Source organism: Littorina saxatilis, linkage group LG9 (genome assembly GCF_037325665.1).
Source record: "Littorina saxatilis isolate snail1 linkage group LG9, US_GU_Lsax_2.0, whole genome shotgun sequence".
In the NCBI taxonomy this organism is placed as follows: domain Eukaryota; kingdom Metazoa; phylum Mollusca; class Gastropoda; order Littorinimorpha; family Littorinidae; genus Littorina; species Littorina saxatilis.
In genome coordinates, this window is record NC_090253.1 from 20,230,239 (window position 1) to 20,256,710 (window position 26,472).

The window sequence follows — 26,472 nt, forward strand, 5'->3', positions numbered from 1 at the left end:
CAAATGCCAAAATAAAGTCTAGGGTCGCGCGAAAAAATATGGTCGGTCGGGATACCGTAAACAGACTATTTTTTACATTTAGTCAAGTTACATGTATGACTAAATGTTTTAACATCGAGGGGGGAATCGAGACGAGGGTCGTGGTGTATGTGCGTGTGTGTGTGTGTGTGTAGAGCGATCTTTATGAAATTTGACATGAGAGTTCCTGGGTATGAAATCCCCGAACGTTTTTTTCATTTTTTTGATAAATGTCTTTGATGACGTCATATCCGGCTTTTCGTGAAAGTTGAGGCAGCACTGTCACGCCCTCATTTTTCAACCAAATTGGTTGAAATTTTGGTCAAGTAATCTTCGACGAAGCCCGGACTTCGGTATTGCATTTCAGCTTGGTGGCTTAAAAATTTATTAATGACTTTGGTCATTAAAAATCTGAAAATTGTAAAAAAAAATAAAAATTTATAAAACGATCCAAATTTACGTTCATCTTATTCTACATCATTTGCTGATTCCAAAAACATATAAATATGTTATATTCGGATTAAAAACAAGCTCTGAAAATTAAATATATAAAAATTATTATCAAAATTTTTTTTCGAAATCAATTTAAAAACACTTTCATCTTATTCCTTGTCGGTTCCTGATTCCAAAAACATACATATGATATGTTTGGATTAAAAACACGCTCAGAAAGTTAAAACGAAGAGAGGTACAGAAAAGCGTGCTATCCTTCTCAGCGCAACGAATACCCCGCTCTTCTTGTCAATTCCACGGGCACTGCCTTTGCCACGGGCGGTGGAGTGACGATGCTACGAGTATACGGTCTTGCTGCGTTGCGTTGCGTTCAGTTTCATTCTGTGAGTTCGACAGCTACTTGACTAAATGTTGTATTTTCGCCTTACGCGACTTGTTTGTTGTTGTCATAATGGCATTATTATTCAAAACTTTATTGAAAATTTGGTGGGTATCAAGTTTTTTTTATTGGTCACCCTGTACAGCCAGGATCAGGGTAAGCCCCATATAGGAATACATTTGGGTCTTTACAAATTTGGAGTGCCCCTTGCGGTTATGCAATTTACAATATATTATCTTTACGTCATACGAGAACTATGGTGGAGCCCTTCTTTTAAGATCAATCAATCAATATGAAGCTTATATCGCGCGTATTCCTGGGTACAGTTCTAAGCGCAGGGATTTATTTTTTTATTTTTATTTTATGCAATTTATATCGCGCACATATTCAAGGCGCAGGGATTTATTTATGCCGTGTGAGATGGAATTTTTTTACACAATACATCACGCATTCACATCGGCCAGCAGATCGCAGCCATTTCGGCGCATATCCTACTTTTCATGGCCTATTATTCCAAGTCACACAGGTATTTTGGTGGACATTTTTATCTATGCCAGGAAAGACCCTTTTGTCAATCGTGGGATCTTTAACGTGCACACCCCAATGTAGTGTACACGAAGATGACAAAAAGTTCTAGATACCTAGTCTTAAACCAGAGGTAAAATTACAGAGGTTATGAAAAAAAAACCTCAAAAAGCAAAGTCTAATAAAAAAGGGAGGGGGGGTCTACTGTTTGCAGATTAACATCAAAGAAAAAATCACCCATGGCACACGCCCTACCACACAGGATCAGATCTTCAGCGGGAATGGGTCATTTAAGAGAAATCTGTCCTAATCCCTTTGACAATGGTTTGGGCTAACTAAAAATGTCTAGTAGTCACTATGCAGGTAAATTACTTGAAGTTTGCGGGATATAATTTAATCTGGTATCCAATTTTATGTAAACTTTAGTTGAGCAAATGAATCATTTCTCCTGGTGATGTATCACACCATCACAGCTAACTCTTTTAGGGGTATGGGATTTTAAGTGTTTCCAAACCGGTAAAGGTGAGATAAATCAGCATTTTTGCAATGTTAAATATAATATAATATTACATTTTAAATTAGTAATTACAGACAAACATTCATAAGCACACATACATGTAAATACATAGTAAAAACTAAAATATGCCCCTCTCTGGCATGAATATTCTTCAGCGTATGTCACTGCTCATTTCCTTTGTAAATTGTTGATATAAATGTTACTGAAAGCAGAATAACAGTCAATAAAGGCCTACTAATGTGGTTGGGTTGTTAACTTGTTTTCAACAACCTTTGAAGGATTACCTCCCTTTTTAGCGACTTCAAGCAAGTCTATGTGTATTTGCGCATGCGGAGCGGAAGTTTCCCGGATGTACGCATGCGCAAATCGCATCTTCTTCATTTGCGCCAACTTTCCATAGTACCAGAGAGATTGAGATTTAACAATTTTCTGTGTATTGAAAAAACAAACAAGCAAAAATTCGAAAAACATCCCAGAAACTCTTTGAACTTGCAATTGTTATTATATAATGAAAAGAAAATTTTGATCGCTTTCTTCTGGTGTGTGAGTTTTGGACCTAAAGTGAGTGAGGAGTTACAGAATCGTCTGTTTTGATGGAAACCGATATGGTGGCATTTTTGCCAGTTTGCTAGGGAAACATCTACTTGACTAGAAGGATCCAAAAAGGAGATTCACGATGAGTGCTGTAGAATACGATTTAGACTCCAGCGGGGGTATCATGGAGGTACAGTGCAAATATTTTTGACAGTTTGTAACGTTCGATCGTGACTGTAAAGTTGTTATGAGACTGACACAACGATTTCGCGAATCTCGAACTGGGGTGCTTGTGCCGTTGTGGTAAACCGTTTGTACATTTTGTCCTGTTGAAAACAAAATTGAACGATATCACGTTGTTAACATAATCACGCTGAAGCTTTTATTGTTGGTATGTATGTTTTCAGCAAATACAACGACTGGTTGCTCCTCCGATCAGCGACGAAGCAGCCAGGCGGTTGAGAAGGAGAAACCGTACCGCTGAGCACCGCCGACATGGCCGAACCGTCAACCATGATTGCTGCGATAGCTGCAAAGAAGGCGGCGACCTGCTTTGTTGTGATCGCTGCCCTGCCGCTTTTCATCTGCTTTGCCAGTAAGATGGTTGCAGTGTCTCTTAGGGGATTGGGTTTGACTCAACATGATCATCATCACACACAAGCATGAATACATTAGAGTAGCAACCAGTGTTTACATAGACTGATAAATCATTGAAATCACAGGCCAAGGAACAAGCCCGTCGGTACTGTGTAACTGTAACTGCCTTTTGAAAACATGGCTTTTCTTCTTCAGATTTTCTGTTCTGTTCATTATCTGTCTGTCTCCTTTGGCTTTATAAGACTTGGTTATCTCAGGGTTTATATGTCTCTAAAGGGGTACTACTGTGCTTTATTTCTCTCTCCATACATTTTGTGTTGTCAGATTAGATTTTGCTTACAGCTTGTCGCGGTGTTTTTTTCTCTCCCTTTTGCACACTACCACATGTGGCTTAAAGCTAAGTTAACGTCCACTACCAGTGGCTTATTTTCTCTCTTATGTTACTATTGCCCCAGTATTGGATGTCTCTTAAATCTTTACACCACAAGCAGTTGTCTTGAGCTATTTTGCACCTAACCAGGAAAAGAAAGCAGATACGCAGGAAATGCATTATGAATAATAAATACATATTTTCTGGCAGTGGCACTGGTTAAAATTGAGGGGCACTACAAACAAAATCGGTAATCAGTTTGAGTTAGACTGCAATTGAATGGGGTTTTTTTTTGACAGACTTCTTGTATGTTACTGTTAGTTCGGCAGCTAACTTTTTAAAACATTTGCATATGTATGACTATGAGTGTCCAGTGCAACTTCTGCATGAACTGGCTTCTGTGTGTACTGGTTTTGTGAGTCTTTTTATCTTCATGTATCATTTGTATTATTGACACAATTAATTGCATATATTCCAGTGATCCACCTCTTGCTGAAGAAGATTTGCCTCCTGGAGAGTGGGTTTGCCATCGTTGCCGCATTACTCCCAGTGAGGTATGTCAGGCAAAGTTAAATTATATCACTTACAGGGTTTCATTTACTAGTGCGCCCTGCGCCATTGGCGCATTAAATCTGAAAATGTTCAATCACAATTTCTGTCAGTGCGTCAAAGGGCGCATTGAGATTACGTACCACTGCGCCACCAAATGTACACTTTACATCGGATTACACACACACACATATAATATATATATACAAAGATAACACGATATAGCGGCTAATTCTCAGATGGAACCATATTGCACCATTTTGCATTTTTGGTCAAAACGCGTACAGGCCTCTTTGTCGCGTCTTGCCTTCGACTATGTCCCATCGGAATTTGGTTGAGAGGGACAAATGTCCCATTGCCTTTTTCTCCCAGGTTAAACCCTGCACTTACAGCTGTTACTTTCAGTGTTAGTGTTAGAGCTTTTACTGTTGTTAGTGTTACAGAGTAAAATAACCTCAATGTCATCTTGGGTATATAAGGCACACACAAAAATGTTGGTTTAGGGTAACGTGACACACACAAAATAAGGTCGGTAGGTATGCTTTAAAAAAAAAAATAGTTTACATCATAATAATATGAAAACATCACAAACACCATTTTATCTCAAGCTCTTGAATTATATTGAACGTTTATATTAGTTGTTACAAAGTTTAATAGTAAGAGTGTCAATGTTTCCCGCAAAATGTGCCAAGAGTGTGGGTTTTTTTTAGAAATAAAAAAAGTGTTAGGGTCGGCGGGAAAAATAGGGTCGATCGGGTTTCCCTAAAGTAAATCAACATATATTTTTTTCCTAAGATTAAAATGTCTAGGCTAAACGCAAGACTGTACCTAACTCTTTCTTTCTTTGAAGAACATGTTGGTCTTTGGGACTGGAAGTTAACAATAACATGTTCATGCTGATTAGGTTTGACTGAACTTAGCTTTTTTTCAATTTAAAAATGTACTTGATTTGTGCAGATGTTTGATTTGAGCGAAAGTGTTAATTCCGGTTTGGTTGGATTTAGTCATTGTATTCCGGAAATAATAAAATAAAAAGAGATATCCCCACTGACAGTGAAGCGAACAACAGACTTCATATAACATATAACATATCAGCATGCTACCGAACATCGAGGATGAGTGATTGCAGCGCCCCCCGCGGGTTAGGGGAAAGAATTTACCCGATGCTCCCCAGCATGTCGTAAGAGGCGACTAACGGATTCTGTTTCTCCTTTTACCCTTGTTAAGTGTTTTTTGTATAGAATATAGTCAATGTTTGTAAAGATTTTAGTCAAGCAGTATGTAAGAAATGTTAAGTCCTTTGTACTGGAAACTTGCATTCTCCCAGTAAGGTCATATATTGTACTACGTTGCAAGCCCCTGGAGCAATTTTTTGATTAGTGCTTTTGTGAACAAGAAACAATTGACAAGTGGCTCTATCCCATCTCCCCCCTTTCCCCGTCGCGATATAACCTTCTTGGTTGAAAACGACGTTAAACACCAAATAAAGAAAGAAAGTGGTTGCAGCAAATCAACAACTCTGATGTACATGATATGCAGTGTTCGCTAGGCATCACACTCTTTTATTTGAGACAAATTAGAGCTCACAATTGACGGACTTGTTGCGGATATGATTGCTGGCTGCAATGATCGCAGACATCGTGCTTCATCTGAGGTTGTGTGAGTTTGCCTTGAGGTCACGTGAGCTTGTGAAAATCCGTGCTCAGCATTTGCTGCAGGTCATTGGCAGCGAATCATGAGCTTCAAGGAGCTCATTTTCAAAGGTTGTTTGATTTTAAATCAACCACAAGACATTCCACGATAATCTTGAATCAAGAAACTGGGAGTTTCAGTTTCTTGTTTTTTGATTCTGAATTTTGGAACGTTGGTAGTCTCTTTGTTTATGGATTCACGATAATCTTGGTTTTTACACAGGGCAAAGACGATGACGCTGAAAGCACGTCTAGTGGTCGATCGACTCGGACAAAGAGGCCTGCGCCACCTGATGTCCCACTCCCAGTCCCAGATTGTGAACCCTCCACCTCCACTGCAGGGATTCCAGTTCCAGTCAGAGAGAAGGACAGTGAGGAGAAGAATAAAGACGAGAAGAACAAAGACGTGGATGGCAGCGGTCCTTTCCACATGCTTATCAAAGCTGCTCGGTTGATGAATCCGGTACAGTTTGACCTGAGCAAGGATATTGCGTGTACCACCCCCCTTCCAGGTTTGTGCTAATCTGAGTTGGTGTGGGTGTGTCTGTCGTGAGGTTTTGGCCTACAGTATTGTAGCGAATGTTGTTTAAAATTACCAGTGCAGATGCCCATGTCAGTGTCACATTTGTTCAGTCGAATAAAGCACTCTGCCACAGTATATGATCTAATAAATGTCAACTGTTCGTCAGTGATTGTGTTGTAGGGAAGAGTTGACGGCAAAATAAAGTGAAGGGGCTGATTTAGTGACTGTAACCCACTATGTTCAAGTTTTAGTTGCTGAAATTGCAGGTGATGAAGATATCCGACTTTAACGAAAAGTTAATTTGACAGCATCAGAAGATGTTGAAGAAAAACCATGGTACATCTTTGTTTTTGCAGAAATTAGAGACAGTTTTAAACAAATTCCTAAAGCTTTGATTTTGTTCAATTGTTTTAGAAATGAGAAGAAGGGCAGAAAATGGTGTTCAAAATCATTCTCTCAGCTTATAACCAATACCATGCCTGGTGGAAAAAATGTCTGACAGAATTGTTTGTTGTGGCTTGCAGGGTCCAGCAAACGTGTTTATGGCCGTAACTACCGTGCCCCTAAAAAGCAGGCGCATGAATTGGATGGTGGAATAGTGCCCTTGCCTGCCAAAGTCTGCTTTACTTGCTCAAAGTGAGTACAGTGCTACCTGCAATTACAGGACACCCTTGGCACTGGTAACAAATGTCTTTCCTTTGCAGATGCCCTGTCATAACGGATATATTATGTTTTAATGAAATCTATTGGACACTGGAAGAAAGCAAGTGTTTTTAAGTAGGTGTCCTATCATCAGACAGGCCTTCCATTAAAGGTATAACTGATATTTTGGGGAAATTCGTTTTTTGCAGCTGTGTGTTGAGTTGATTTGTATGAAAGTGTGGTTGGGACATTCATCAAATTTGTAAAGCATGGGTTAGAATGATAAGGGGAAAAAAAAGAGTCTGTTTACGGTATCCCGACCGACCCTATTTTTTCGCATGACCCTAGACTTTTTTTTTTTAAATTTGGGGGGGGGGGAGTCTTTGTTTTTTGGCAAAATAACTTAAAAATCGAGAGAGAAAAAATCCTGACCTACCGACCCCATTTTCTTTGCCTATGTTACCGTAAACAGACTATTTTTGTGTGTGTGCCTAATCATAAGGTAACAGCTGTTGAGCAGCAGTGGATGAGTGTGGTCATGAGGTGTGTGATTCCAGTCAGGTGTACACCTGAAGCTATGTTTGTGTGAAACTTTGTGTTCATCTGGAGTTCAGTTCACCATTGTAAATTGATCAGTGAGCCCTGAGCTCATTTATAACATGAAGTTTTGCGTTCATCTATATTTGATTTAGCATACCTTGCCATAAATTTAATGTAGCTCACCATTTGTAGACCAGGGCAGGGGTGCACAAAGCAAAATTGGGTGCCAACCTGAAATCACAACCAATCTCAATTTCAACCAATCGGACCCGTCGGCAGCGTAGCACCAATTCATGTGGTACCCAGCTTCACTTCGTGCACCTCGGCCCTGTAAGCCGGACATTGAAATTTATGTAATATTGTTGTGGATGTTGCTGTGCAGGAGTTGTCGTATTGGCCCTCTGATCCAGTGCGACTACTGCCCTCTGCTATTCCACATGGACTGTCTCAACCCTCCCCTCACCTCTCTGCCTTCTGGCCGCTGGATGTGTCCCAACCACGTTGAACACTTCTTGGTCAGTTTTAACCTCTGTTGAGGAATATTTATGTGTGTATGATAGCTGCTGATGGGTGTGAAATTTGGGCGAGTTTTATCATGAGGATATGGTTTTGGCGGGATGGGTGGAAATTTGCGCCACCAGCTCTGTTGGGTTTTGCTGACAAGGAAGCTTGTCTGCACCCCTTTCAGTCTTTAGTGAGAAATTAGGTGTGTGTGTTTGTTGTTGGTTTTTTTTGTTTATTTATTGGGGGGGGGGGGGGTATTTATTAAGAATTCAGCCATATATCAATATGTATTCTTACTGGAACGGCAGTCTTGTCGCTGTTTTTACATTTTGTCTCGCTTTGATTCTTAATTAATTTGTGATAACCCGATGCTCCCCGGCATGTCGTAAGAGGCGACTGACGGATTCTGTTTCTCCTTTTACCCTTGTTAAGTGTTTCTTGTATAGAATATAGTCAATGTTTGTGAAGATTTTAGTCAAGCAGTATGTAAGAAATGTTAAGTCCTTTGTACTGGAAACTTGCATTCTCCCAGTAAGGTAATATATTGTACTACGTTGCAAGCCCCTGGAGCAATTTTTTGATAAATGCTTTTGTGAACAAGAAACAATTAACAAGTGGCTCTATCCCGATGCTCCCCAGCATGTCGTAAGAGGCGACTAACGGATTCTGTTTCTCCTTTTACCCTTGTTAAGTGTTTCTTGTATAGAATATAGTCAATGTTTGTAAAGATTTTAGTCAAGCAGTATGTAAGAAATGTTAAGTCCATTGCACTGGAAACTTGCATTCTCCCAGTAAGGTAATATATTGTACTACGTTGCAAGCCCCTGGAGCAATTTTTTGATAAGTGCTTTTGTGAACAAGAAACAATTAACAAGTGGCTCTATCCCATCTCCCCTTTCCCCGTCGCGATATAACTTTCTTGGTTGAAAACGCCGTTAAACACCAAATAAAGAAAGTAATTTGTGATTTGACAATTTTCTGCGGTTGTTATAAAACCGTTATTTGGATATGGCATTTTTTGCTCAGATTTTGGCTTCATTTCATATAGGATTTGTTTGTTTCAGGACGAGTATATGATTCGCACCAATAGTCTGACTGAGCGAGTCAGACTGTGGGACAAGTACAATGGAATGGTGGATAACCATGGGGTCAAAATGGACTTCCTCAAGCACGTGCATCGACCTCATCCGCCCTTTCGCATCAAGCGGCAACTGCCTCCTCGAAAATCAGTTTCTGTAAGAATACTATACATAACATAAACAAGAGTGTGCTGTGGGTTATAATGCATGTGTTGGTATTTATGTGTGCGTTTTTATTGCTCCGTTTCTTTAGGCAGAGAATATGTGTTCAACTTTCATAAATTTGCCGTGTTTTGTATTCATGCTTGTGTGAGTTTGAATCTATGCATTTTTAGTTGTGATGACACTAAACGATGTTTGGAAATAACTCAGGTTTTTCTTTTATTGAGGCAAAGTTTCCCATGTGGCATTATAGGCCAGTCACTAGCAAGGGGTGTGTCTGAAACACATGGACAAGGAGCACGTGTGAAAAGTTTGCCTCAATAAAAGGAAGAGTATTCACTCTTTCACAACCAATACAAACCCAACATCGTTATTTCAGGAGTTTGTCTATTGTGTCCGTTTCTTGACATTCCCCTTCCAAAAATGTTGACGACGTGCTTTCAGGTGCCGGAGGCAGTGAAAGAGCACTACAAGAATCCCCCACCCCTGCTGCCGATGCCTCAGCGAGCGACCCCCGCTGTGCCAGACCCGCCCATGGAACGCAAGGCCACTTTCGAGGCCACAGCAGAAGAGCAAGAAGAGGTACTGATTGTAGTTCGTTCTCTATTCAGTGCTCAAAATAATAACTTTAAAACTGTCAGTGAATGTCGTTGTCAGGTCTTGTGTTGCATTTTATGGTTCTCGTGCTCCGTTTCTTAGATGTCACACATGCTTCATCTACCTAGTTGAACAGTTTGCTTGAAAATAAGCTGTCTGAGAAAGAACAATCTGAGGAAATTTCTTCACTTCTGTTTTGTGTTTATGTCGAATAAATGTTTGCTGGTTCCGTCTTGGTTTAGATCTGAATCTCTCACTCTATTTTGGAAAGAAAAAATGTGTAGAGGAACAACCATGCAAAGCTTTTGTGATGCCATTTCATTTATGTTCATTATGTACTTTTTAAGGATGAAATTCGCTTGTTCATTTTAATGCTCGTTATTCTTTGAGGTGCCAGGTTCAGCATAACACTTAGTTACTTCATTGCGCGTGACATTTAGAGCGCTTACTTCCCTTTGTAATGTAGGTATTTGTGTTGTAAGCATTTTCTCCTGCAGGTGAGTGCAAGCTTTGTCTAAGACTATGTAATCCTGGGCGTGTTTTCTTTTTGCTTCTTTACAAACTTATCTCCTTGCATTTCCAGTGGCTGTCATCAGTGGTCACCCTTCAAACAAGCATCGCCAAGCACCTGGCCCAGAAACAGCTCCTGAAAACCGGCAGCAGTAGCACTCAGTCTAGTGATGGCAGCAAACTCTCAGACTCTTCCACTTCCTCAGGCAAACCCACCGCTTCAGTGGCGCCAGTCGTGCACCGAGACATAGACTCTTCCATGTCAACGTCAGGCTCAGACATTTCCTCCAGAGCAACAGACAGTGTAGGTAACTCTGGTGATTTTGCTAAGCCTGCTCCGGAGCCAGTGAACGGTTCCTCGGAGCAGTCACTATTGACAAGCAGTGGCAGCAGCAAAACAGGTGCAATATCTCTGCTCCATGGCAATGTGACGAGCAACAACGCTAGTGCTGTGAATGGTGAGGCGGAAATTCTGGACGTTCAGAAAGCCAAAGTGGAGGCTGCTGTCAGGACTCGTAGCAACAGCGCGGACGCAGCCGGTGTAATAAAAGTGTCATGGCACGGCAGCGACAAATCAGTGAGCCAGGCAGGCTCTGCTTCTACAGCGCCTTCAGGACAGTCCTCTTCCCTCCCTGCTCCTCTCCCTCCCCCTCCTCCCCCCAGCCAGCCCCAGGGCAAGAACATCGTCATCAGCACAATCAACAAAGCTAACAACACTGTTGTGACAAAAGTACTCCCAAGTGGGAGCACAGCCACCAGCAAGGTTGTGCTACCCCCAGGGATTGCTGCTAAGAGCGTTGCGGGGAGCTCTCCAACGTCCATACTTTCGCCCAGAGTGTTGGTTCAACCTTCAGTGCAGAGAATCGGCATGTCCTCGCCCCAAAGTCAGGGGTCGCTGTCACAAGGGACGGCAGGCACTCAGACCAAAGTCATCTCTGTATCAACTTCTACCTCAGGTTGGTACAGCGTGGCCTATGATTTTGATTGCTGAGAGTTTCTGTTCTCTTTTTATCACCTTTTTCCTGCCCTGTAACATCTTTTTGGTCAGTCTTGGGTCTCTCGTATTTGTGAGGATTGGATAGTCATGGGTGTATGTGGTTAAACCTCAAGCGCAAATTTCAGCAGTTACAGAAAGTTTGAACGTTGCACTGAAATACCAGTTAAACGTCTCAAGCACGGAAGAATGACTGTTGGCACATGGTAATGGTGGCTCTAATAAAATGTTTACAGTTTTCATATTGCGCATTTACCCTTGAATTTTGATTCTGAAGTTTTTGTCTTTGATCACTATTACACAGTATTAGTATTACCCCTATTATGTAAAATCTCAGTGTATTGTGATTTTTTTCTGTTCTTTTCTGCAGTTTTGAGCTCTGGGCTTAACCTTCTGTGGTTGTTAGGATTAGGAACATCCTTTTATAGGAGATAGTGATCTGCTGTCTCTCCTTCATGTTGTGTATGTACTTTGGAGGGTGGGATAGTGACACAGCTGACAACAACTGAAGGATAACTCTTCACTCAGTCCTCAGGCTCATGGTCCTGCTGGTCTACTTTTGGATGAAGTATTTGGATCAATATGTATTCATAAATCATATTCAGCATTAATCTGAAACTTAATTAGCATAAAATTAACAATGCATGCAACTTGTGGGCAGGTAACAAGACAGCCACAGTGGTTTCTGCTCCCAAGGGCGTGACCAACAGTCTCAGCTCCCTACCTGCCATCTTGAATCTCAACTCAGCGCTGCAGCAATGGATTGAAGGCAATGCAGGTGAGCATAGTGCTTAGTAGATACATGTAGTTTATTTCCCCTGCCAGCTAATAATACATGCCAAAGGATGTTGCTAGGATTTATTTTCTCTGGCAAATTTGCTAAAATGGCCATGAAAGCTTGCATCACCTTTCCCCCCAATTTAAAAAAAATCTATCCTTTGATGGCAAAGTTGTCAACAGTTTGCAGTAACCTGTGTTCACTACTGTATGTCTATGAGCCAAGTACTTTGAACTGCTCAGACCTGTTTACCCTTACGATTTTGGCGTATTTTATTACGATTTTCTGCAAAAAATACGCCATTCCGCTATCCGTGTCAAGACTACGATTTTTATAAATGATAAAAATTAAAAAAAAAAAAAAAAAATTTAAATTAATTTACATGTTTGGCATTTTTTTTTTCAATGGCAAAATGGGGTGAAAAAGCACAGGACTGACCAGAGATCATGTCTGTCTGATGAGATGCTGGAGAGCCTTCTAGTGGTGAAGTCTCACCCTCACTCATTCGGCAAGCGCAAGTACAGTAGAGAAGCGCTTGACACACTGAAAAAGAGAGAAAGGGAGAATGTACGTTCTGGCTCACCGATTCCGACAGACCCTAAATATTAACCCAAAATAGGCTTCTGGACTAAACTTTTACTAAAATGAAACATGCGACAAAATCAGAAAAATACTGCATAAATCCATACCAAAAAAAATACAGTAAAGTAAGGTTGTTTTGAACCAATGCCGGGTCTGTCGGAATCGGTAACCCAGAACGTACATTCCCCCTTTCTCTTATACAACATTCTTAAGCTCAATACGCTCTCTCATTTACAAACTTTACTTCATGTGTTCTTTCACTGTTAGAATTATATCTGATACATGCAATGTGACTGTCTAAACGAATAGTTAACTCTTTACAAGTGATTCTATTTTTACTTTTTCTTCCCGTCCTATTTGAATCCCCTTTTTTAAAAACTGCTTTTTCAGATCTTCTATATCGATTGGCTTGTTATATTCAGCTCGTGTTTTTGTTTGAATACTTGCTTTCTTACTTTTGTAGTCATCAAAGTCTGTTTGTATCTGTTTGAATTCTTCGTCAGAAACTTTTGAATCTTCAAGTGCTTTACTGATAGACAGTTTTAGGCTAGACAATTTTGATGATGCAAGAGTGGAAATGGATTCGTGTTTTTCAAGCTTTTTCACAATTTTTTTCATTATAGCTGATGCTATAAATGATAAACCACCAACTGCTGCTGCGACACCACCTAGGATTAGAGAAACTGGAGTCCCTACTCCGGTAGCTAACAGAATTGTTCCCGTTACACCTGCAGCTGATGCAAGGATAGTAGAACCAGTGCTGGCATTAGAAAGGCTGTTGTAAGTTGTTGAGTACTTACGTCTAGCGCGAGAATATTTTTCTAATTCATCTTCTAGTTGTTTTTGTATATTACTAATGTGTGCCAGTCTGAATTGTTGACTTTCTGCTGCACTTTCATCAATATTAGGATAAAGCTTCACACTGCTAGTCATCTTTTTAATGCAAAATATAAAATATTTATCTTAATTCTCACTGGCCAGTGTTTCTGCTAAGCTTTGAAGCTGTTCATTGCTTAACACCTTATCTGTATAGTAGAAAGCAATCAAATCAAGATAAGTAAGATTAATACTTCTTATTTCTGTTAAATTATTTATATCTGCGTTAACAACAACATTTTGGTTTGACGTCTGTTTTTTTATTGTGTTAGAATCCTTTTGAACAGCAATAAATACTCTGACTTCTTCAACATTTAATGGTCTCCAGTTGAGATTTATTCCTCTCATTAGAACAGTGTTTGTGGTTTCTTCCCTTTTCCTGACAACTATATCAAATATCATAGTTGCATTCTGCCCTATTGGAAGCTTGGGTATAAAATCGACAATGGTGTCAGCGTCCTTTTCAACACTTTGTTTTCTGTGAATGAGATAGTTGTTCTTATGGAAAGGTTTAACTGCAACTTCTCCCCTGCTGTTAAACGCAGGAACAAGGCTAACAATTAGTGGTTTAGCATTGATTGACTTACGGAATGTGTCGTCTTTTCCAACAAGAGTGTATGGACTCACAAATTCAAACTTCATTTCCCAGTCAATCTTTTTCATAACAGGACTAAGTACCCATTTTTTATTCTGATGTTTCCACATGTAGAATGTGTCATCGACAATTGGATCAGGTACATTAACATCACGGATTTGACCTAGTTTGAGGAATCTTGGTTTCTTTTCATCGTCGATTTCCTTTCTCTTGTAATGACCAGTGTCTGTAAACTCGAATGCATACACTGCACCAACTTCAGCATTGCTCTCAAAGTCGATAGCGTCTGCTAAATCTTTCAACTCTATAGTTGAACATGCAACAGGATAAGCTATTGTAGGTCCACTCGACATTTTAATACTCAATATTTTATGGAACTATTTCCAATGTAATGTTAAACAAACAATCAACTGGTTGTCCACTTTGATTTTTCAGATCAATGTGTAGGAATTCATGACACCCTTCCTCCAAGTCCTTGAACTGAAGTGTCTTAAATGTTGGCACGTGCATTTTACAAAAAGAGGCATCACTCGGTGGAAGAATCCTAAGCAGATCAGAACGCTGATCATTAAACAGATTATAGGATGTGTTAAGCTCTCTCATGTGAACAAACAGTACACTGTTAACATCCATGTCAATGGGACGTGTTCCCTTGTATATTTTTGTAATTCCAAGCATATCAAGGAGTTTGGTTGGAAACTCAATGTTTACTTCTCTAGTTTTGGGCATAGTAAGAGTAGCAATGAGACTTGCATGATTTAAACTCGCTGTAATACCTACTGGAGCAAACAATTCTTTCTCTAAAGTGCAGAAGTCATAGTAACCATCTTCTACAGAATGTGTTTTACCATTAATTCTAACCCAGTTGTTAGCCTTTTTTTTACTGATATTATACCAAGTAACCTTGTACATAATTTCATGCAGTGCAACTTTCATTCCTCCATTTTGATTGTTGATAGGGTTTGCAAGTTTAACTGGCACACTAGTCTTCACATTTGTTAGTGTGATAAACATTTTTTATTCAACAACAAAAATGAGTCAGTATAAATTCAACAAAGACGTTAAATACAAAACTGGACCATATTACAATCCAAAGACTATTTCTTTCCATGAGTTGGACTTTGCTGTAACAGAAACAGAATCCATTCGCGTTAAAGTGCCTGACCCATTCCATTCTTACCTAAATCCCCCAATCAAAAATGATAGTGTTCCAAAGATGTGGAACTCTCACCCAATTCAGTTCTATCAGAATCAGTTAAACTTTGCAATATTCTGTGCAACCACAGGATGTGGAGTGTCCTATGCAGACCACATGAATAATTCAAACTTACTGACAAAGTGTGTGTACACATTTCACGTTTACTATCAGTGCAGGAGAATCTTGTCTGAACTTCAGGCACCAATGCCGCATGAAAAGAGCTGGAACCCATTCAACAATAGGATAAACATGAAAGTGTATGAGCGTCTCTGCAATGAATTCAATATAGATTTTAAGACCGACTTTAGGCAAAAGCAAGACAAAAACCATGGCATGGGAACACTATATTTATGGGGTGTCCACAGGAGGTATAATTTTGATTACTGGCCAGGTCATACATCTTTTTCTTCAAATGTGCAGGTACAGTTAGGATCAATAGAACAAGAGCACCACAATGCATGGACTACTTTTATATTAGACACCGGCAAAGGTTTCACTGGATCAGGTGTTGAAAGGATCAATGAATCTATCCGAACATATGCGTGGTGCTTGCTAGGCTCGCAGGCACAGACACGATCAAACATAATGAGAACAAGCACAGGGTTTGGTGCACAGAAACAGTTGTTATCAAATTTAGAAGATGTCATAAACTCTGCAGTTGATCTGCCTTCCAGCATCAAAAGGTATCAAGACTCTCTCCGTTATGCAAGATCAAAAGTTGACTTTGCTGTTGGTAACGGCCTTTACATGTTACCTTCTGATCTCCAGCTGCAGATTGGAACAATAACAAATTATAACAATGAAATCATTATTGCTAGTGACACCCAGCCGCTTGGAAAGGGTGAAGAACTGAATTCAGAAATCAGAACGATGTTACAGCCATATCACAATGAACAGAAACAAAGCGTGACAAGTGAAGATCACGCTGCAGGTGAAGATCATTCTGTCACTAGTGATGATCAAGCTGTTAGTATTAGTGATGATCATGAATCGCAGAAGACTGCTCTAGTAATTGGTGGAGTGGGTGTAGGCTTACTTTTGCTTTATTCTCGTTAGCAGAACACCTGCAATTAAAACTATTAGAGTCCAGAGATGTTCAGCCATGAAACCAACAACTTTACCTGCAAAAGATAACAGCCAGCTAACAATTGAACCAATGATTCCTGGAAGTGCATCCAAAGCTTTTGCTGCTAGTTTCTTTAATAGTTCTGCAATGTGTTTGAGTTGTTTCTTTACCCATCCCGGATCAGATGGAGATGAAGGTGGAAGTGGAGGTGGAGGTGTGACAGTGCCACCTGTGAGTGCGAACACTAATGTGCTTATTGCAAATCCTAACGCAGTTAGTATACTAGCTATTGTGATTCCCTGCTCTCTGAAAAGCGTTCTAATTCTTTCAGCAAGAGTTGTGTCTTCGTAAAGGATTCTTTGAATTGTATTTTTTATTCTGCTGACCTGTGTTCTCAGTTGTTCTCTATTATTACTTAGAACTTCTAACCTTATGGCTTTCTCCTCCTGCAAATCTTTTAAACGCTTAGAAATTCTGTTTTTTACTTCTTGTTCTAGGTTCAAATCATCAGCATCAGCAAGTTTTTGTTTCTCTTTGTTTATATCTTCATCCAGCTGACCTAGTTTTGACAGATTATTTGCTATTTCACCTCTGATGGTTTGTAGTGATTGATTAAGGGCTTCTATTTCTCTCATAGGTAATAGTTCATGTGGAGTCTTCAGTGAAGTTTCCTCAGAAAAAGAAGTCTCTATCTCTTGTATAAGTTGATCAGCCTCATCTGCAAGTTTATTAAGATCTTGCAATGGAACAGATTCTATTTGAGTAGCAGTTGGTAGTCCTAGTTCTGCTTGTTGAAGTAAGGAAACAACATGGGAAGGTGATGACCGTGTGCTAGGCACAATATCTAATTGCCTAAGTCGATTAGCAGTAAGTTTTTGTTTTAGTGAAACTTTTGATAGAAACTTAGCAGGATTAGATTTATATGTAAGTTGGACTTTTTCTCCTTTATCACTAGTTGTATATAAATGATTTGCTTCCATTTTGAACTGGTTTGGATCTAAAACATCAGGTTCTTCTCCTAAACTTTTGTAGAAATCTCTAACTTTACCTTCCAGAAGTTCATGTCGTGCCACCTCATAATGCAGTGAATGATGGTAGGGAACCAAAGGGATTGCTTCGCTCATGTCGTCCGCTGGCTCAAATAAATCTTCAAATCCACCTTCTGCCATTTGTAACTTATTTTTTATTTTGAAAATAAAAAAAGATGGCACAATCGTTCGGTTCTGTTCTTGATCCTTACAGAAGGCTGAAAGAACCTCTCGGGGTAAAAGGAATAAGGCAAACAGTTATAGTTACAAATAATCCTTCTACTATTGATCAGAATGAAATACTTACTGTTAGGTTTCCTAATCTAGGTAAGAACGATGTTATTGTACCAGGCACTGTAAGACTATCATTCAAATTAGAATTAGAATCTGGCTCAGATGCAAATAGGACTTTGGCTTATAATGTAGGAAGAGCAATTGTGAGGAAGATTACTGTCAAACTGGAAGGGCGGGAAGTGATGTCATTGAATAATGCAGATGTTTTTTTAGTTTACGCAGATAATTGGTTGACAGACAATGAAAAGAAAAACAGAGTGTTTCAAGGGATTCAGTCAGACAATGGGATAAAAGTTAGAATAGGAGCAGGAGATAAAGCTGACAACAAAAAAGATAACGCTGTCAATGTTGCTTTTGGAAACAAATTTTGTATTCCACTTGACTTTGAACTCATAAATTCACATCCTCCCTTCTATCAAGGAGCATTGCGTGACAGGCTGTCATACGACCTGACTTTCAATAGTTATGATCGTGTTATGCTTTCGCAAGACCCGGAAGCAAAGTATAAGGTGTCTGGAATTTCTTTAGAGTTTGATGTTGTAAACCATCCTGAACTGGCTAGACTTATAGAAAATCAGTACAGTTCTAAGCTGCCTATCTATTATGAAAGAGTGTTGAATCACAGTACACTTTCAAAAAGCCAGGCTGATCCAATCTGGAACATTAACTTGAATACACCAGCTAGGTCAATGAAGGGAATACTTATGTTGTTTGAGGAACCAAAAGATTCATATGAAAGGCAAATAGAAAAGTTTTACAATCCACTAATCAATAGAGTATATTGCACAATTGAAGGGCAGCCAAACCAAATATTTGCATCTGGCATGCTGCCATACCAACACTATGATGAAGCAAGAAAGTACTTTACTGGAGGAAGATTGAAAGACCCAACATCTGATCTTGTGGCTAAAGATCTACATTTACACGGTGTTGGCGTAGAAGATTTCTTGACAAATAAATATGCGTTATGGCTGGATCTGAGAACAACTGACGACAACAAACTGCATGGAAGTGGAAGGCGAATTGAAAACGGATCAGAAGGAATCACAATACAAATTGAAAAGGAAGTAGGGAGTAGTAGTAAATCAGTTAAGATCTACGTGTTTGTTGTGTCAGATGCGCAGTTAAACATCTCTGAAAGCAGATTACAGGATATTGTTTATTGAACGTGTTAAAATGAAGTATCTAGATTTTCTTCCAAAAGATCCACACTGTTCTTTGATTTGTGGGGCAACAGGTTGCGGCAAAACAAGATATGTTTTGGATTTATTACAGACTGTTTACATAAATCACTTTGAACACATAGTCATATTCTGTCCAACCATAAAGCATAACAGAACATACAAGGAGAGAAAATTCATATGGTCTGATCAAAATATATTTATTGTAAATCCTTCTGATCGTCTAAATGTTTGCTTGGAGCATTATTTCGATCTTTTTCAGAACACACCAACACTGTTTATTATTGATGACTGTGCAGCAGAACGTGACATTGTTAGAAAGAAAAGTGCACTAGCAAAGCTTGCATTCAGTGGACGACATGCATTAATATCAGTTTGGATATTAACACAAAAATACAATGCAGTTCTGAAAGACTTTAGAGAGCAACTCAAAACAATAACATTGTTCTATTCAAAGGACCGTGACAGTTTTGAAGAGTGTCTTCGAGAAAATGATGTCATTGAAAACAAACATGAGAGAGAAAGAATAAAGAATAATCTGAAATCTTCTAAGCACTCGAAACTGGTTTTAAAAACTGATCAACCAGTTCAGTATGTATGTTTGTAGAAATCCTTGCTAAGTTCTTGTCAAGTTCTTACTCAAGTTCTTGTCAAGTTCTTACTCAAGTTCTTGTCAAGTTCTTGTCAAGTTCTTACTCAAGTTCTTGTCAAGTTCTTACTCAAGTTCTTGTTAAGTTCCTACCTAAGTTCTTGTTAAGTTCCTACCCAAGTTCTTACTCAAGTTTAATTACTAGATTTTTATTTTATTCTGCATCAAAATAAAATGAACTGTGATGAATTGCTGATGCAGACTGCTACAGATATTGAAATCTGTGACAGTAGGACTATACCTGATAAAAAAGAAAGATTGTATTCACTTGCTGTTTGTGGAAAAACAAAACACTACCTTGGGCAGCAGTTAACTGTGGAAGAAGTACAACATCTTTCCTCAGAAGATATAGAAAAGTATCATGGACGGTATGAATCAGTGCTTGGTTCTAAGATGGTTAGAAGTATTGGACAGACTGTTATAGGTTTGTACACAAAGATTTTTGGACATTTTACACCTCTCGACTCGGAGGAAGACTTAACACATGATCTAACTCATGACCCTGTTGTTTCCAAGTCCCTCGAATCTCTTGCCTGTGGCCTGTATTATCGATTTGGTGCTTTATTAGTACCATTTGTTGCTGGATTAATTACTTTCAAACACATTAATTTTCAGAATAAAAAAGATGACAGATCAGTTGAAGCAGACAGTGGAGCAGACGAAAATACCAGAAGTGAACACAGTGACAAAGAAACCTGGTAGAGTAGAAGCAGGAAAAAAACTAGCCGAATGGAACAGACAAAAAAAGTTAAATCAAAAGGCAAAGCAGAACATTATGTCTGAAGTTGAGCAGACACCAAACATTCCTGAAGTGACTAAGGTCACACAAACTGATCAAGAATTAAAATCTTCATTTCTATCATACAGAAAAGTAGCTGTAGCAGCTGTTGTTGGAGGAGGTGGATACTTGCTTTACAAACTTTGGCAAGGCAAATATAAAGTGTCAGAAACACCAAAATCAGAAACACCAAAATCAGAAACACCAAAACCAACAAACAAAGCAGTACAAACAATAACAAAGCCCACAGTAGTACCTGCAGTGGATTCATTTCATATGGAATAATTTTAATATTTTAATTTTGATAACATAAAAATGAGTTCTGAAAAGACAATAGTTAATCTAGTTTATCACGCTGCAGTGATTGGAGGCTTGAGTGTAGGTTACACAATGCTGGGTAAAAGTCTCCTCAGAATGAAACCAGCCGACTTGGGAAAGTTAGACTTCGAAGACGGTGCTAAACTAATTGGTGTTGTGACAGCTTCCTTTGCAACAAAAGACTTCCTGGTGAAGCAAGGAATTATTCCAGAAAATATAAACATGTAAGACAATAAAATGGCTAGCTTGGTTATGATGGTGGGAGGTGCGATTGTAAATGCGCTTGCATTTTCTGGCAGCAACTATTTGTTTTCTAAACTGCAAAATGGTGAAGAGAGGGAAAGGCACAACAAAGCCATGGAACAACTGGCGAAAGCACAGGATGAATACGAGAAGAAACGAATTGCGCAGTTAGACTTTATGAATGATAAACTCAGGCAGCAAGGACATGCAAACAAAACCTTTGCCAATGTTGATGCAGCCATTCAAGAATACTATCTTGTAACTGGAAAGAAAATGAAGACAAGTGCTCCTCCAAAACTGGGTGACTTTTATCAGCCTTCAGAAGAGCAGAAGGTGGGCGAAATTGTTTTCATTGTTATTGGTATGGCTGTTGTTTACTTTATTGCGCGTGCTGTCAAATCTTAATATTCTGTCATTTAAAAAACCATGAGTGATGCTTTGTTATCTAAAATATATTATTCCCCAAAAGGATACTGGAAAGGAAGAACTGCTATTGACAAGCTCAGTGACGCAGCAGGTGTTTCTCAAGATATAGCAAAGAAATGGTTGTCAAAGCAGGCAGTTTGGCAGATCTATTTACCTGCACCAAGAAAAATTACACGACCACACTTTGTTAACATTAAACCGAATGACACTCATCAAATAGACCTGCTGTATTTACCGCATGACACAGTCAGAAGGAAGAAATATAAGTATGCACTGACTGTAGTTGATGTTGCAACAAGATACAAAGATGCTGAACCGTTGACAGAGAAAAGTGCTATAGCTACAGCTGTTGCCCTGCAAGAAATTTACAGACGTGGACCACTAAAGTATCCCAGAATGATTCAGTGCGATGATGGTAAGGAGTTTAAAGGAGCTGTCAACCAGCTTCTGTTAAAACATCATGTTACAGTGAAGAGAGGTATTCCAGGAAACCACAGGTCACAGGCTATTGTTGAGAGCTTTAACAAACAGTTGGCAGAAAAACTGTTTTCATATCAGTACCATCAGGAATTTTTGGACACAGAAAGTAAATTGCGTAACACTGAATGGGTCAAAAGATTACCATCAGTACTTAGAGCAATGAATCTGGAGGTATTTAAAGCTACAGGGTTAAGACCAGTTGATGCAATCAAACAGAAAACAATACCTGTTGCTCCAAAGTCAACAACACCAGTGGCATTACTACCTTTCAATCAGAAAGTCAGATATTTATATGCACCCGGTGAAGCTGAGGGTGACAGCAGGAAGCGTGCAACGGATCCAATCTGGAGTATTGACATTCATGAAATCAAGAGAGTAGTAGAGACAAATCCACCTATATATTACTTGAGAGAACCAGCACCGCAAAGAGCCTTTGTAAAAGAGGAATTACAATTAGTTCCACGCGGTACAAATGTTAAATGATTTTTTATTTCAGATTTTATAGTGTTAACAAAAATGGAAGCTCTGAGAAAGAATTCTAAGCAACTTCATTTTTTTAATTTATATTTTTATTTTGAGTTATAAAATCAAACTCACAGCGATGGAAGACTCTGTATTAGAATCTTTATCGACAGTATTTGACACCGTTGAATTACAAGTAACGGATCCTCAAAATGTGCAGTCCAGTGTGCAAGACGCCATTGAACAAATTCCAAACAATTTGTTGATTGAACCTCCAGTAAAAGTGCAGATAGTCAGTTTAATAAAATACAAAACAGTCAGTGATGAGGTGCTAGAAGTTCATGTTTCAACCAGACAACTAGCACTTAATTCTATGGCAGAATTGAATGGAAACTGGGCAGATGAAATGATGAAACGGTTTGAGCAAGCTGCAGAGGATGCAAAGATGAAAGGATCCGGATGGTCAGAAGGTGAAATTCTAAAAATAGAATTGAAGCTAAGTAAATTTGCCCCCATCAGAGGTAGAAGTTACATACCTTTACCTCCTACTCTTGTCAAAAAACGTGCTGTGCTGAACATAAAGAATGATGATGACAAATGTTTTATGTGGTGTGTTCTGGCAAGACTGTACAGTGTAAAGAAAAATGCAGAAAGAGTGTCTAACTATCATGCATACAGAAATAAACTAAACTTTACTGGTATTGAATTTCCTGTCAGCATTACAAGCATTGACAAATTTGAACAGCAAAACAAACCCATCACCGTAAATGTTTACACGTGGGATGAGGAAGATGAACTGAAACCAGTCAGAATATCAAAGAACTCACCAACGATTGGTGATTGTGATACTAACCATGTTGACATGTTACTAATGACTGATGGTGTAAAATATCATTACACTTTGATTCGTACAATGAGTAGACTGATGGCGAGCACAAGCAATCACAATAGTAAACAAGACTTTTGTAGGCGATGTCTCTTGCGTATTCCATCAATTCATGCAGCACTTATACACAAGCAACATTGTAAGAGCGTTGATGATGCGGTTGTGAAGTTAACAACACCACCGCCAGACAGCAAAGTGTATTTTAAGAATGTATGCAAACTACAGAAAAGTCCTTATGTTGTTTATGCTGACTTTGAATCTATCATTGTGCCATATGAAGGACCTTTACCAAAAGACCTACCTAAAACAGTAACTCTAAGTAATCATCAAGTCTGTTCATATGCATTTATTGTTGTTAGTTCAGATGGTAAACATTCTAAACCGCAATTGTACAGAGGACCTAATGCAGCAAAGAACTTCTTACAGCAAATGAACCAAGTGCGAAATGACTGCTCCAAACAACTGAATCTTTCAGACATTGTTATGAAACCTGAAGACCAAGAACAGTTTAACTCTACCACACAGTGTTGGATATGCGAACAAAGTCTAACACCAAACACAGACAATCCAATAGTAAGAGATCATGATCATGTAAGTGGGCAGTTCCGAGGAGCAGCACACAGCAAATGTAATCTACAATTAAAGTTTGATCCTAAGACTTGGAAGCTTCCAATCTTCTTCCATAACTTGCGCGGTTATGATTCACATCTGATCATGCAGGCAGTAACTGATGAATACAAAGCAAGATGCATTGCGCAGTCTTCAGAAAAGTACATGGCCTTTACTCTGAATAGTTTACACTTCTACGATTCTGCTCAACATCTGATGGGAACACTTGAGTCTTTATCTTCATCACTAACTGCTTTCCCAATCACATGTAAGTACTTTGACAGTGACTTAGTTAGAAAGGGAGTCTATCCATATGAATACATGGATTCGTGGGAGAGGTTTGATGAAGATGAGTTACCGCCAAAGGATGCTTACTTCTCACGGCTGAAGGGTAAGGGTATAAGTGACGAAGACTATGAACACGCTAAGACTGCATGGAATAAATTAGGATGTAATACAATGGGTGATTATCATGATCAATATTTGTTGGCTGATGTTTGTTTACTTGCAGATATATTTGAGAATTACAGAAGAACATGTATGAAGCACTACAATCTAGATCCTTCACATTACATATCTGCACCAGGCATGAGCTGGGATGCATTTCTTAGATTTACAGGAGTAAAGATTGACTTGCTATCAGATCTACCTACACTTCAGATGATTGAAAATGGACTACGTGGAGGAATCAGTATGGCTTCACACAATTACTGCAAAGCCAACAACAAATACTTGGACGACTTTGATCCTATGAAACCTTCTAATTACATCATGTATCTAGATGCAAACAATTTGTATGGTTGGGCAATGTGTCAGACGCTTCCACTTCGGAACTTTAAGATCTATTCAGGGCCATTTTCACAATGTGTTGTGCTGACAATATTAAAAGCAGGCCCAGACAGTCGAAAGGGATGGATACTAGAAGTTGACTTAGACTATCCACTATCACTTCATGATCTACATAATGATTATCCTTTAGCGGCTGAGAGGTTAAAAGTAAACCCAAGAGAACCTCCAAAGCTGGTGCCCAATCTGTTTCACAAAAAGAAGTATGTGTGTCACTACAGACTGTTACAGTTTTACATTAGACATGGATTAATTTTGAAGGCTGTTCATCGTATAATTTTATTTGATCAAGAACAGTTTATGAAACCTTACATCATGAAAAACACAGAACTGAGAACCAAAGCCGCTGATGCATCAGAGAAAGACTTTTTTAAACTGATGAACAACAGTTGCTTTGGTAAGACAATGGAAAACCCACACAAGAGAAAGGATGTTAGACTTGTTACAAGAGAAAATGAGGCCATCAAGCTGACATCCAAACCACAGTATCAAGACTTTAAATACTTTCATGAACAGCTGTATGGTATCTTAATGAAAAAACTTGTAGTCAAGCTTGACAAACCAGTATTCATAGGCTTTACTGTGCTAGAGTTGTCAAAACTGTTGATGCTTGAGTTTTTGTATGATTATTTGAAACCAAGATATCCCAAATCGAGAGTACTTTACACAGACACAGATTCATTCTTACTTGACATTCCAGCGGATGACATTTACAAAGATCTAGAAGCTGAAAGTCCTGCAGTAAAAGGAAAAGATTCTTTTTATGACACTTGCGACTACCCTAAAGAATCACCATTGCACTCAAATGTTAACAAGAAGGTTATTGGAAAGATGAAAGATGAAATGAATGGGAAGATAATTAAGGAGTATGTTGGATTGCGTGCAAAGATGTACAGTGTTGCAAGTGAGAAAGGGGTGGTTAAAAAAGCAAAGGGTGTAAGCAAACAGGTTGTAAAGTCGAGCATATCGCATGATAACTACAAGGAAGCACTGTTTCAGAAGCGAGTGTTTCACCATGACAACCCTAAGATCAGTTCCGCGCTTCATCAGATCAACACAACTATTGTAAACAAGAAATCTTTAGATGCTAATGACACAAAGCGCGTTTATTCATCACCAGAATATTCTTATGCAATTGGCCACTGGAGAACAAACGCAAATAGTCTGAGTGTGTAATAAGAATTTTTGTCAATCGGGAAAACCCGCTATGACGGGGAAGTGTTTGTGAAAGGGGAGTAGGCTTTGTTGAGTTTCAAAGCAGCCACCAAGTACACTTGTCAAAGCTTGATTCAATAAACAAGTTTTAATATTCATGAACCACGTGATACACCAGAACCAATCGTGGTGGAACAATATTACACAAGTCATTTGCATAAAGTGCACTCGGTGGCCTCCTGAAAAGGCAGCCTTAAATATTGAAGCGTAGTGAAGCGAAGCGTTGGAACAGAGTGACCCAAGCCGCCGGTTTACCAGCAAGACCTACCGTTCACGCGTGAACGGTACTATTTTTAGAATCCTAGAATTCTTGAGAATTTCGGAGCTGGCTTGTTTCTGGTACACATACATAACAGGCAAAATTGGTCATCACTGAGTTTGTGTAACACAGGAAGTTGTGAAATACGTCACCCTATGGGAGGGGGAGACGGCAAAATTGTTACCAAAAACATCATAGATCGTATTGTGCAGGGTCAACTGCAACAAACTCAAACCGAGCCATTCATTCCTTCTTGTATTTGAGCGACTTATATACCAACATTTTTATGTCTTATTTTCAGCACAGGTGTAGGAAAAATCATATACCAAAGTCTTATTTATTTTCTAATTTAACATTTTTTTTACAAATGTGACCATGGTCTTTTAAACATACAGTGACATTAAACATTGTTATGTTAAAAAAAAGAAAAAAGAAAGAAAGCTTTTGCGCACAAATCAGAAATACAGGCCAAACCGTGAGTTTCTGTAACAAAGCGCGACAGAGGAAATTGCACTGGTT

At 39.0% G+C, this 26,472-nt stretch overlaps 1 protein-coding gene across 1 annotated transcript in view; it reads left to right on the top strand.

The window, feature by feature from the left end:
• Nucleotides 1–2,277: 2,277 nt before the first annotated feature.
• The window catches only part of LOC138975558 (PHD finger protein 12-like), a 33,184-nt gene continuing 8,989 nt past the window's right edge, over nt 2,278–26,472 (top strand). Inside the window, exons 1-10 of the mRNA XM_070348269.1 lie at nt 2,278–2,616; nt 2,834–3,021; nt 3,872–3,947; nt 5,857–6,145; nt 6,681–6,792; nt 7,721–7,853; nt 8,907–9,077; nt 9,528–9,665; nt 10,264–11,146; nt 11,846–11,962. Coding sequence (XP_070204370.1) covers nt 2,569–2,616; nt 2,834–3,021; nt 3,872–3,947; nt 5,857–6,145; nt 6,681–6,792; nt 7,721–7,853; nt 8,907–9,077; nt 9,528–9,665; nt 10,264–11,146; nt 11,846–11,962 — 2,155 coding nt within the window. The 5' untranslated portion in view covers nt 2,278–2,568. The remainder of the gene's footprint in view (nt 2,617–2,833; nt 3,022–3,871; nt 3,948–5,856; nt 6,146–6,680; nt 6,793–7,720; nt 7,854–8,906; nt 9,078–9,527; nt 9,666–10,263; nt 11,147–11,845; nt 11,963–26,472) is intronic.